Raw genomic sequence first — 12,035 nt, 5'->3', positions numbered from 1 at the left:
GAAGGAAAATAGCAACTTTGTGTTAAAATTACTCTTTTAATGTGTTTAGAGTAAAGAACAGACCGTTTACAACATCCACAGCTTGTTACACACAATTCCTTCAAATAAAGATAATCACAAACCCCAAGATGTGCCTACAAATCTTTGTGGGGGACCTTACCATGCAAGTTAAGAAACCTTTTACCAAACACCTTCTTTTGGCAAAAAAAAAAAAAAAGTTTCACAAGCAATAAAGACAAATGATTTCCAGTTGTGAGTGCTTCAGCGATAGTCGTTTTACTCTTATAAATTAAGAATTGATGCTGCAGTATATAGACAAAGAAAATCCTACATCTGCAGAGACCTGTAGGCTGTTCTTGGCAATAATGTCCTTGATTCATGAATCCCTGGTTACAATGTATTCCATACTTTTTTTCTAATTTAACCCAAGTATCACAAAAGGTAATTCATAGAAATATCATTGTGTCAAACAACAATTTATTCTTATTTTTATTCAAGACAATTCATTACCCGCAATCAATACAATTTTTAATGTAAAGGCCACGGGGCCACAGGAATGAGATTGATTAAATACTTATGACACCTATCTAAAACCTGGTCCTGATGGCAGACACATTTTGTCAATTTTAAGTCAAATAAAAAAACAAAACATCACCATAAAAATACATAGCAGAATATGACAAAATACATGGGATGGGATGGCATATGACTTATTACTGTAAGGAATCTAAAGTATAGTATGGAGGACAAAGTTTTAAAGCAAGTGACATAACACAATTTGTATCTAAATGGAAAAGAGAGTGAACTAGTGAGGCTATAGACATAGGTCCTATGCAGGGATCAAGAGCAGGAATCATCTGTTAACATTTCTCCTCCATGTTCCCGAGATAGGAGTCAACCTGCAGTGAAAAGAAAAAGGATCTTAGTGCTGTGATTAAGGACGGGAGACAAGAGGGGGTTTACAGGATGTGGAGACTAAAGCTTGTAATGTACATACCATTAAATCTCAATAAGATCACAGGGTAAAGGCTAAATGTATAGTCAATGTACATATGTAGAAATTAAATTTAAGCTGAAAAGACTAAAGGCTTTATAGGTGAGGTGATGAATAAAGAACCCAGAGTAATTCATCCCTGCATAGCCATGTCACTTGAACTTTGAGATACTTTAAAAGCTACATAATCACCCCATCTACACAGTATACGATGCACGTAATTACAACTTCTCACCCTGAAAATTTGAGTGGAATTACAAACAAAGTGAGTGCACAAGTTTCAGGCTTCCAGACTGATCAGCTCCACATCGAAGGTGAGAGTGGCGTTTGGTGGGATGATCCCTGGGTGCCCTTTGCTGCCATAGGCAAAGTCTGGTGAGCAAATCAGCTTTGCCCGCTGACCTACACTCATCTGTGGAGGAAATGGGAAAGGTACTTATATTGCTTTTGCTATTTAATTAAGTAGTACACAAAGCAGTTAACATTTATATGACAAACTGTATGATAACACGTACATATGTCCACTATTGAGCTATTTGGAGTTAACATTTTCAGCTCCTCACCTGGGCTACTCCTTCTTCCCAACCACGGATAACCTCCTGGTGTCCAATCTTGAATTTGAACGGCTTCCCTCGGGACCTCGAAGAGTCAAACACTTTCCCATCTGCCAGTGTGCCTGATATAGACCAAGATAGATCGGGAAACTGGTTAGCGATTAGCTTGGTTTGTTGATGAGTCCCACTTTTATATGCCAAGCAGCCTTCTAACTGTAACTGAGAGCCAAGAGCTAGCTAGCGTTAGCATCACGGGGCCGGTTAGCTAACGTCAGGTGGCTGACTGACAGCAGCTAAAGTACCGTTAGCTCGACCATTGCTCAAGTCCTTCTAAATGCCTCGAATAATGACAACACGGGTCCATTTAAATTATTGAGTAAATGATACAAGTAAGCGAGCAAATGCCCGGCTTTAACATCGCCTTAGCTGATGTTAGCCGAACAGCAACAACAAGCAATTTGTTAAACATGGCAATGAAGGCTAGCTGCAATGCTAGCCAGCAAAAGCAGCAATGGACAACCAACCGCTGCTAGCTGAAACAAATTGCTTCCAGTTTCTACTTGGTCCCCGTTTTCACGCTTTCACGGGCTTTCACGCCACTAACGGCTAGCGTTAACGGGGTGTGTGTCGTTAACGTTAGCTAAAACGAAAACATTTGGCGACCAGTCTTCCTGCTCCATTCAGTAGCCCCGGCACTAGTTCAGCCTCCCCACTCACCGACATAGTGCACCACGACGCGCTGCCCCTTCTTCGGAAATGTCTGTCCTGAAAACAGGAGAAAATAGAGAAAGCGTGTGTAATAATGAACCATACACTGCTGTGAATTAAATAACGTATTACACTGTTAAACAAGGCCGATTATTCCCACCATCGCCCGGAGTTATGGTCTCAATTTCTACTCCCATTTTCGCTCTTCAGTAACCTTCCTCTCCACCACCCTGCAATGCGAGCGGAAGCAGGAGGCAGGGGCGGCCTGTTGCCGTGCGGGTGGGCAGAGATGGGGGGGGCGCACCAATTGACTATCGAGGCATTATTATCATTATTATAAAATATATGTATATTGCTATCTTATCTGAAACTAAACATCAACCCAAACAAGCAAACGTTTTATAAAGTGTGTGACAAAAATCTACCTAAAACAGATCAATTGATTGTAAAAGGTCTTCATACCAACATCTGACTGTTAATGTTTGCTGAGTAACATGATTTGAGGGGCCTCTGGGGGTCATACCAGGGGCGTTTCCAGGATTTGAGGACATTCGGGGCTAAGCCTGGACGTCTGTAGGGGGGGTCGTGAACAAGCTCTTTTTTGATGCTTTTTTAATGCACTCTGGCACCTTTTGTTGCTTCCTGTTTGATGAAGGCTGATGAAAATGTACAAATCAATGACTCCTAAAAAAAAGTTATTTATTTGAGCAAGCACAGGTGCAGATGTTTTACAGTGGAGTGTGAATGTCAGCATAGGAAATTTACAAGCGTAGTGTTAAAAATAGAGCTATTCATGCAACTTTCAAGCATGTAGGGCAAACACTGACAACAAGAGTGGGCTACTACAACTTTGTCAACATAAATCACAAGGACAGAAAAAGCCTCCTCTCCAAAATAACAGAACATATGTGATACAATTTTAAAAAGCTGCCTCAAAATACTGGAGGGAATATTCAATTATTTTCAGGACTTTTCATTACAGCAAGACTGCAGCCAAACTTTAAAGGCCCAGTTGGTAATTTTTTTTTTAAACATATTCACTTATATTTGGTGTGTTTCTCAACCAATCAGTATTAAGTACTTAATATAATAATATTTCACAGCTGTTCATTTTCAGATTAAGCTGAAAGGGGGGCGGGATCCAGATTCTGTCATTTGGGCCCAAAAATGTAATCACACTGAAATGTTATGTTAACATGAAAGGCATACTACTACATGCAGGTAGAATTATGAATTGGGGAAAAAAGATTGTGATTCTGATTGTGATTTGTGGCACAAAGCAATATTCCTTTCAATTGAGCAGTTTTCACAAAATTTGTGGGAATGTGGTCATAAAAGTAGGCCACATTAAAGTGAGATGAAAAGTGCATCTATAAAGAAAGTTTTGTTCTGGAGTGATTTCTTGGCAGGGACTTCTGGGAGTCTCTACTGGTTACCTAGCAACCTCACAGTGACAGCAAGCACCTAACTCCTTGTGAAACAAATTGTCATTTCTACACTTTTTTGTACAGATATAACAAAAGAGATATAACATGTAAATTAGTGAACTGTATAGGTGCTGGTAGGCAGACCTTTGGACAAAGCTAGACTAGCTCTTTCCCTGTTTCCAGTCTTTATGCTAAGCTAAGCTAACTGGCTGCTGGCTGTAGCTTCATATTTAGCGAGCAGACATGAGAAATTAAAAAAGCATATCTCCCAAAATTTCAAACTGTCGCTTTAAGGTGTCCTACTATACCCACGACACTTTGGATCTCACGTTTGACCTGCTAGAGAAAGGCTCGGGATCATTCTCAGGAAAACTTCTTCCCAATTTATCTTCTCCTGAGTGCTGGTATGGACCGAGTCTCTGCTTATGACACTGAGGATTTACATTTGACTGGACAACTGATTCAGGTCTGCTGTTTTCTCCAGAAGGGCTCTTTGATACATTTGAAAGGACAGATAACTTGAATGAGGATTTATTATCATGATTGTAACAACACAGTGATACATTTGACTTGACTGTGTTATGATGTGAAGTTGATGTCACGCCAGCATGGGGCTGCTGCTCTGATGAGCCTTCTGGGCTAGATGAAGAATAAAAAGAAAAACAATAATTTAACTGCCATAGAATCAAAACATGTATGTACATTACTATAAACTTGTTTTAGCTTTAGACATACACAGTAATGTGATACATTTGGTGCTGTTTTGACTGTAGACATAGTTATTATCAGAAGATGTGTTGCAAGGAGATTTCAGAGAAATATGAATTTTAATGTCCCTAGAGACCTATATTATTAATCATGAAAGAGTGATGCATATATGCCAAATCACAAAAACAGCTTGTTACTTAATTAGACTACCTCTGTTTTTGTACAGATTAAACAAACGAGATATGAAGTGTTGGGCTTTAGAGGTGCAGGTAGCTATATTTTTAAACTGGACAGAGGCAGGCTTGCTGTTTCGCCCTGTTTCTGGTCTTTATGCTAAGCTAATCTATTTCTAATCTAATTCTATTCTAATTTAATATTCCATTAACTTGTAGCGCAGTAGCAATGATAACAAATGCAAACAAAAGAATCATTCAAAGCTCTGGAAATATTTTCACAACTAGATATGATCGGGCTGATATTTGATATCTAGACCTCTGACTGTGAACTTAAATTTGTTTGTTTTTTTGGCCACTCGGAGGCAGCGGAAACAAGTTGTGAACACAACATTAACATATCGTAAGCTTTTAACACGTAGCAGACAGCTGCCCATTTACACACCCGGCAGTTACGGAGCAACTTCCTCATTCATTTGGAGTCACATTTCTGTCCATGTGGCGAATGTGAGTCCAAAATTCATTCTCTTTTAGCTCTGTTTTTGGTCTCTACCAACTCTTGAGGAAAATATCTGGCTCTTTATCTGCTAAATGCTTCATTATGTTCACTAGCTAGTCGCTAACTGTGTCTGTCTGTTTTTTGGTGCTGAGCAGGTAGTACAGTGGGTTTTTAGAGTTTTTTTGCTGAAAACAGCTGCCAGCTGTGGCTGAAAACGACACTATGAGAGCGGTGAGAGTGAACCAAAACAGTAAAGTTGCAGGCCGGAGAATTAAACAATGAGCTGAAACTCACTATAAAGCTTGGCAAAGCCGAAGGGAGCTGCAGACTGGGGTGATAATTCTCTGTAGGTTCATCACTACGTGCAACTCCTTTCACATTGCCAAATTGTTTTCACATTGTCATTTTCCATTGCAGCCGCTTTAAAGATGACATGTCAGGAACCATTAGTGGCTTCATCTCTTGAAGATAATTCACCAAAAAAGCCACTCACTGAATTGTGGTCAGTTGTTCCCGGAGCTGCCTCTCATTGATTGGGTAGGAGTGAAAAAAGACCATCCCTATCAGCAGAAGTGCGATAGGAACTGGTGAGAACAGCACAATCAGAGCCATCCCCACTCCGTCACCATGGTTACACGCACCCGCTCTGTAGCCCACAAACCTGCAGACAGGGAGAAAACAAAATGTGACGGACCGACAGTAATACACACATAACACATAAAGTGAGTGGACGGATGATTGACTCACTGTAATGTCATGGTTGAGATCCCAACAGACAGGCCTCCCGCCAGCTTACTGCAGAAGGCATAACAGGAGAAAAACAGAGGCTCCAGGTCTTTGCAGGAGGGATGTCTCATGGCAAAGTCCTCCACCACATCTGGGAGCATAGACCTGTAGCAGATACAGAACAAGCCGACACATCACATATGAAAACCACATGTCACTTTAGATGAGGAGAACTGGCCGGTCAACAAAACAGATCGTTGCTAGAATATTTATCACTGGCCAGGGTCAGGTGCAGGCGATGTGAATGATTCATGTGCACCACATTCAGTTCTGATACTGATGAGATCGGACAGGGGCGTTGGAAAGGACTGAGAACTTTGTGTCCCATCTGGGAACTGACTCACCAGGGTAGCAAGAATATGGTCGCCACGCTGAATCCCATCAGAATGCACATAGTCATGAAGACTGGCAGGTTACTGGGAACACAGGCAACTATAATCACTGCTGGGATGAAGAGCTGAGAGAGACACAAACAGGCCTCACAGGTAAGAAGGAGATTGAATGTGCGGAGAATTACTCTCATAATTCAGATTATTGTACAGGGATATGTGGGATTTCTTACTGATAGTCCAATGAAAACTGTGGCCTTTTTTCCTATTCTCAGAAGAACTGTTTGCCACAGAGGAACTGCTATTGAGGCAGAAGTCTGTGGAAATAGTGAGACAGTTTCATTTGAAATTCAAAATGTGTCTTGTCTTTTAGTCATGCATCTTTGTGAAATCCTTAGAAGGCTATTGAAATGTTACATTTATAAAGTAAACATCTTGGTGAGCAGACTATGTGATTCTATTGAGTTGCAGCTTACCAGTAGAACCAGTAGGAGGTGCTGGAACTGGGCTCCCAGCCCAGCTGCATGACTGCAAAAAAGTGCAAAATTACCCAAGGACATCTGAGATACGGGACAAAAAGTAAAAAATATATTACGCTTGGATAACCATTTAACACATGCATGACTTTTAAAAGCACAAAACCAAATTTAAAAAATGGAAAGCCAAGTGCATATATGCAAAGATGATTATACAAGGATTATTAGCTTATGAATCTCACTGTGCTTCATCAGAGCCGAGGTTTAGAGGAATGCAACACAGCCACTATGGGCTCAAACTGTACCTGAAATGCAAGTGCACTGAACACAAAGCCAAGCACTAGTCGTTGGTAAGGAATATGGCATATCAGCATCTTCAGTGAGGTCAGATAGGACGGTCGTACTTTGCCATCAGAGGAGAGAGGGGCTGAAAGTAAAGCCAAACTGAGATGTCAAGGATGGGAAGTGAAATACCAGAAATATATCGATCATGAGCTTTCTATTGTAATGGAACATAGTCATCTAAATTTTCCTGCCAGACCATAAAACTTTATTATGTAACATTATAACAGATGAGTCAGGTTCTCTGATTGACATGTTGGCCATTCACAACTGGCCACTTCTGAATGACGCACCCCGTTGCTCCTTCACCCCCAGAAACAGAACCAGGCTGCAGAGGAAAAACAAGGCACCCATGATCAGAGCTGAGGTCAGGAAAGCCTTTTGCTGGCGGGAAAATACACAAATTAAACATTTAAAGATAAATAAAGCACAATTATACTGCCAAAAAACACAAGTAAACAGTCCTCCCTGCTTACAATTTGTGTTATTCTGTTATGTATCTTCATACGCTGGGATTACGTTGCCTTTAGATCATGTCAAGTTATTCCACTTCAAAGTATTGTTTTATAGCATTATTATCAACACTTTTATGATTATTAATGATAATTTCAACTTGTGCTAAGTTCGACATTTTGGGAAATACACAATATTCGCTTTCTTACCGAAATTTAGATGAGAAGACTAATACCACTTTCATTTTTGTCCATTAAATATGAAGCTGGAGCTAGAGACGGTTAGCTTATTAGCATGAAAGCTGTGGGAAGCAGTTAACCTGACTCTGTTTGTAGGTAACAAAATCTGCCTACCAGCACAAACAAGATATAATGTGTTAATTAGCAGGTTTAAGAGGTGCTGGTAGGCGGATTTTGTTACCTATAGACAGAGCTGTTACTCTAGTTTTTATGCTAAGCTAAGCTAACCGTTTCCTGGCTCCAACTTTATATTCAATGGAAATACCAGAGTGGTATCGATCTTTTCATCTAACTCTTGGCAAGAAAATGAATATTACCTAAAATGCCAAACTATTCCTTTAGTCTGACATAACCCCACTTTAATAACTTACCTAGTTTACATGAACTGTAATGGTTTGTTTTTGCAAACAAACTTTAGTTATCTAATTCCATTAAATCTAATCTGTTTCTCCTCAACACTGTAGTTGTGTACAGGGTAACAAGATAGCCCTGGGACCATGTGAGTACAATGCCAAAGCAATGCTGCTAAGCTGCTGAAGAAATATGAGTGTCAGCTAGAGTGACCACTTTTATTTAACTCTTTAAGTGCAGAATCTACCGTTTCCTGAAGAGATGCAGTTTGTGGGGAAGATGTGCTTTGAGGTGTTTCATGGTCCAGATGTTGACAGGCCTCTTGCTTTTCTGTGTTGTACACAGCTACGACTTGACCTTGAATTACAGAAGCCAACAGCATCGCCACCATCTCCACACTCATCCCTGCCAAAGAAGGACAGAGACGCGAAGAAGGGGACAAGGAATGTGAATCCTGGTCAACATTTTGTTTGGCCTGACCTGGGTATGATGATCTGAGATGTGAGTGTTGGTACTCTTACTGTAGGCTGTGGCAGAGTCTCTGTCTCTGTGATCTCCCCCCAGGAACATGTTGAGTGAGAGGTAAGGAACGTTGTAGCACTGTTAATGGATGACAGGGGAAAACATGACGCCAACTGACAGCACATGAGCGGTGTGAAACCCAGTAGCCATGGCGACACAGCTTGGAGCAAAATAGCAGCAGCAACAGTGACATGAGAATAGTATAAAATTCTGTCACCATGGTGACATGAGGAAGACTAGTGAGGGCAAAAGTAGACTGGGGCACAAGATGGTGGATGGATGACAAAGAAATGGGCACCAGCAGCGGTGGAGGAAGTAGTCAAAACCTTCACTTAACTAAAAGTACCAATACAGCAATGTAAAAATACTCCATTCCAACGTGTACTTAAGTAAAAGTACATAAGTATTATCATCAAAATGTGTTTGAAGTGTCAAAAGTAAAAGTACTTGATGTATTATTCTATCTGACATTATTAGATTACTGATGCATCAGTAGCATACGTAAGTGCATTTTACTGATGTAGCTGCTCAAGGTGGAGCTAGTTTTAACTACTTTATATAGTTAAGTAGTTTAGTCCAGTGGTTCCTGACTTAGGGGTCGGACCTATCCAAAGGGCCACAACATAAATCTGAGGGGTCGTGAGATGATTAATGGGAGAGGAAAGAAGAAAATTTCTGATACACAAACCTGTTTTCAGTTTTTGGATTTTTCTCTAATCTTTGAATTTTTTGTGAATTATTGGATAATTTTACCTCTTTGAGCCACGTTATTGGCATGAAACCATCTGAGAAGCTTGAAGGGGAAATCATTCTTTAGTGGAACTGCTAACCACTTGTAGACATCTAAAACCTGTGGCAAGGAGCCCCAAGTAGACACTGCTTTTTTAAAATTGTAGTGTATTTTAAAAGCTTATCACATGTTTTTTTTAAATGTAAAATCTTAATTTGTAAAGTAACTAAAAACTGCAGCTGTCAGATAAATGTAATGGAGTAAAAAAGTACAGTATTTTCCTCTGAAATGTAGTGAAGTAGAAGTATAAAGTAACATTTGCACCACTGGGTACCAGATGGGGGAAAGGAGCAAGAAGAGCCTGAAACACTTACACTGACTTACACTGACTTACACTCATGAGGGTCTCGAACAGGCAGGCTGCTGTGAGGAACCACAGCACACTGAGAGCCTGAGACAGTGAGCCCTGTGGCACAAACCACAGCAGCAGATAGGACAGGACACCAAACGGAGTGGAAAGAACCAGCCTGTGAGATAAACAATGTTGGCTAAGTTGAATATGATGCCGGAGGACACATTGTAGTCTAATTCAAGATGAAGCGTGTTAAGCATGTTGCTTCACCAACCAACCATGGAGTGAGTTTGCCGATGGGTGTCCAGTGACTGCGGCTCACCAGATATCCCACCAGAGGGTCAGTCACAGCATCCCAGGCCCGACTCACAAATAAAATCATGGAAACATAAGAGGCCTCCATCTGTGAAATACTGAGATGCTTTATTTTGAACTTCAGATACACAGGACAATATGTTGGTCATTTTTGTAAGCCCCTGTTTGTGAGGACAACTTTAACCGTTACCTGCACAACATCCAGAAGAAAAATCTGCAGGGAAACACCTATAGCTACTGTGGTAATCTGATATGGGACCCCACCCACAGCATAACACATCTTCCTGGCCAGAGGAATCCCCCCTGACCCCTGTGAAGACCAGAGAGAAGAGCAGACAGAAAGGTGGAGGGAACATTTTGCGTTGTCTGTAGTAACAGCTGAAACATCAGTTCAAACATTTAGTTTTTCTCCATTGATTTGATGCGACTTTTAACTTTTAATGATTTCTGGTTCTGTTCACACAGTTCTCTTGAGTTCTGGTGAACATGCGGGTTGCAGAACATTTCAAATTTCAAAGAGAATCTCTGCTCACAATTTTACAAACCAAACAGTCAACCGATTAATAGAGAAAAAAATCAGCAGATTAATCCATAATGAAAATAATCATTAGTTGCAGCCCTGTACAAAATAGTTCAAAATTAGCTCCACCTCAGCCAGCAACTGTAACGTAAGGCTTTTGCATTAATGCATGAGTAATAATAATCTAATGATAAAATATATAATAGTAAAACAGTCACAGCAAACGTTTTTCTGCATTGAGTACTTTTACTTTTAAGGACATTTCCTGGTTGTACTTGCATATTTTTAGTTAAGTGACACTTTTAATGTAGGACTTATGTACAATGTAACAGAGTATTTTTACAGTGTGGTATTAGTACTTTTATTTAAGTAAAGGATCTGAATACTTCTTCCACCACATAGTGCAATTTTTTGTTTCCAAACCAAACAAGAAGTTTTCTTTAGTTTCTGACCTTGAAAAATATTACAATTGGTAAAAATTCCTAAAATATTTACCTAATTTCATTTTCAGTTTTGTAAATCACAACTAAATGACTGCAGGTTTAAAGTAATGATTTGATGCACTGTGTTGAAAAAGAAGTTTGTTTTTCATTTTGCTGTCTCGACTGAGGAGTATTTTGTTTTTAGACACCAGTATGTGATTTTGTGAGGTGTATGAAGCATTTTGAGAGGACAACACCTCTTGGAGCTTTTTCTGTTTTTCGAACAGTTTTGGTTTTTGTGTCACCTACTCTCAAAATTGCTCTTTTGTTTCTAACAATGCATCAAAACAATCCAGAAAAAAAAATGTAATACTATTGCTATAATCTGTAGTCCACATCTGAGAGAGAAAAACACGAAATAATCACTTAACTGAGAAATTACAAATGACTCCTACAAAATCTACACAGAAAATATTAATATTTTCCTGTCCTGTTCTAAAAGTGAATGCAAAAGTAGAAAATAAATATTTCATCTGGAAAACTTACCCTCTGCTGACCTTCGCTGCATGAGTCTCTGTCCACTGTCTGTTTTAATTGATTGTTTAATGTCTGTACTCGATTTGTAAAATTCTTAAGACAACTCATCCTTTAAAGTTAGGAAGAATAACACCACGTACGGACCATCAATCTTCCACTGCGAGTATTAGACAACAATAGCTCTCTCCATGGACACACAGTTGTATTCAACACAAATCTGGTTGAACTCCTCCTTCGTCTTTGAAAGGCACTCTTATCCAGCTCACTCATATTTCCAGTAAGAATGAATGAACTGGCTCAACAACAAAGCTTATTATGTATGTGTTGAAAAAACATGATTTATTAATGAGGAATATTAATCATAATAGTGCTGTATTTGTTAGAAAAGTAGAATTGACTTTGGCTGATGTTGTTTTAAATGCCTGATATGAACTATAAAGATAAGTTAAGATAGATAGATAGATAGATAGATAGATAGATAGATAGATAGATAGATAGATAAATAGAAATTCATGCATGTATGTTTATCAAAGTATTTTTAATTTTTTTAAAAATTTTACTTTTTGTCCCACATCTGTTTTATGGGAGCCCAGTTCCA

At 39.5% G+C, this 12,035-nt stretch overlaps 2 protein-coding genes across 2 annotated transcripts; both read right to left on the bottom strand.

Annotated features, from left to right (window-relative positions):
• Positions 1 to 16: 16 nt before the first annotated feature.
• LOC122883191 (peptidyl-prolyl cis-trans isomerase FKBP1A-like) lies at positions 17 to 2,535 on the bottom strand. The gene is made up of 5 exons (XM_044211541.1): positions 2,417 to 2,535; positions 2,266 to 2,313; positions 1,558 to 1,670; positions 1,230 to 1,406; positions 17 to 899 (listed from the first exon to the last, which is right to left on the bottom strand). The coding sequence occupies exons 1-4, from the start codon at positions 2,451 to 2,453 to the stop codon at positions 1,275 to 1,277; spliced, it is 330 nt and encodes a 109-aa protein (XP_044067476.1). The 5' UTR covers positions 2,454 to 2,535; the 3' UTR covers positions 17 to 899; positions 1,230 to 1,274.
• Positions 2,536 to 2,934: 399 nt separating this feature from the next.
• On the bottom strand, positions 2,935 to 11,601 carry mfsd2al2 (major facilitator superfamily domain containing 2a-like 2). The gene is made up of 14 exons (XM_044211532.1): positions 11,447 to 11,601; positions 10,149 to 10,268; positions 9,922 to 10,046; positions 9,686 to 9,818; positions 8,561 to 8,639; positions 8,287 to 8,444; positions 7,290 to 7,380; positions 6,960 to 7,081; positions 6,655 to 6,738; positions 6,412 to 6,495; positions 6,194 to 6,306; positions 5,811 to 5,954; positions 5,557 to 5,724; positions 2,935 to 4,322 (listed from the first exon to the last, which is right to left on the bottom strand). The coding sequence occupies exons 1-14, from the start codon at positions 11,543 to 11,545 to the stop codon at positions 3,986 to 3,988; spliced, it is 1,857 nt and encodes a 618-aa protein (XP_044067467.1). The 5' UTR covers positions 11,546 to 11,601; the 3' UTR covers positions 2,935 to 3,985.
• Between the last annotated feature and the right edge of the window lie 434 nt (positions 11,602 to 12,035).

This window comes from Siniperca chuatsi, linkage group LG10, assembly GCF_020085105.1.
Source record: "Siniperca chuatsi isolate FFG_IHB_CAS linkage group LG10, ASM2008510v1, whole genome shotgun sequence".
Taxonomy (NCBI): Eukaryota; Metazoa; Chordata; class Actinopteri; order Centrarchiformes; family Sinipercidae; genus Siniperca; species Siniperca chuatsi.
This window is presented reverse-complemented; position numbering and strand designations above follow the sequence as displayed.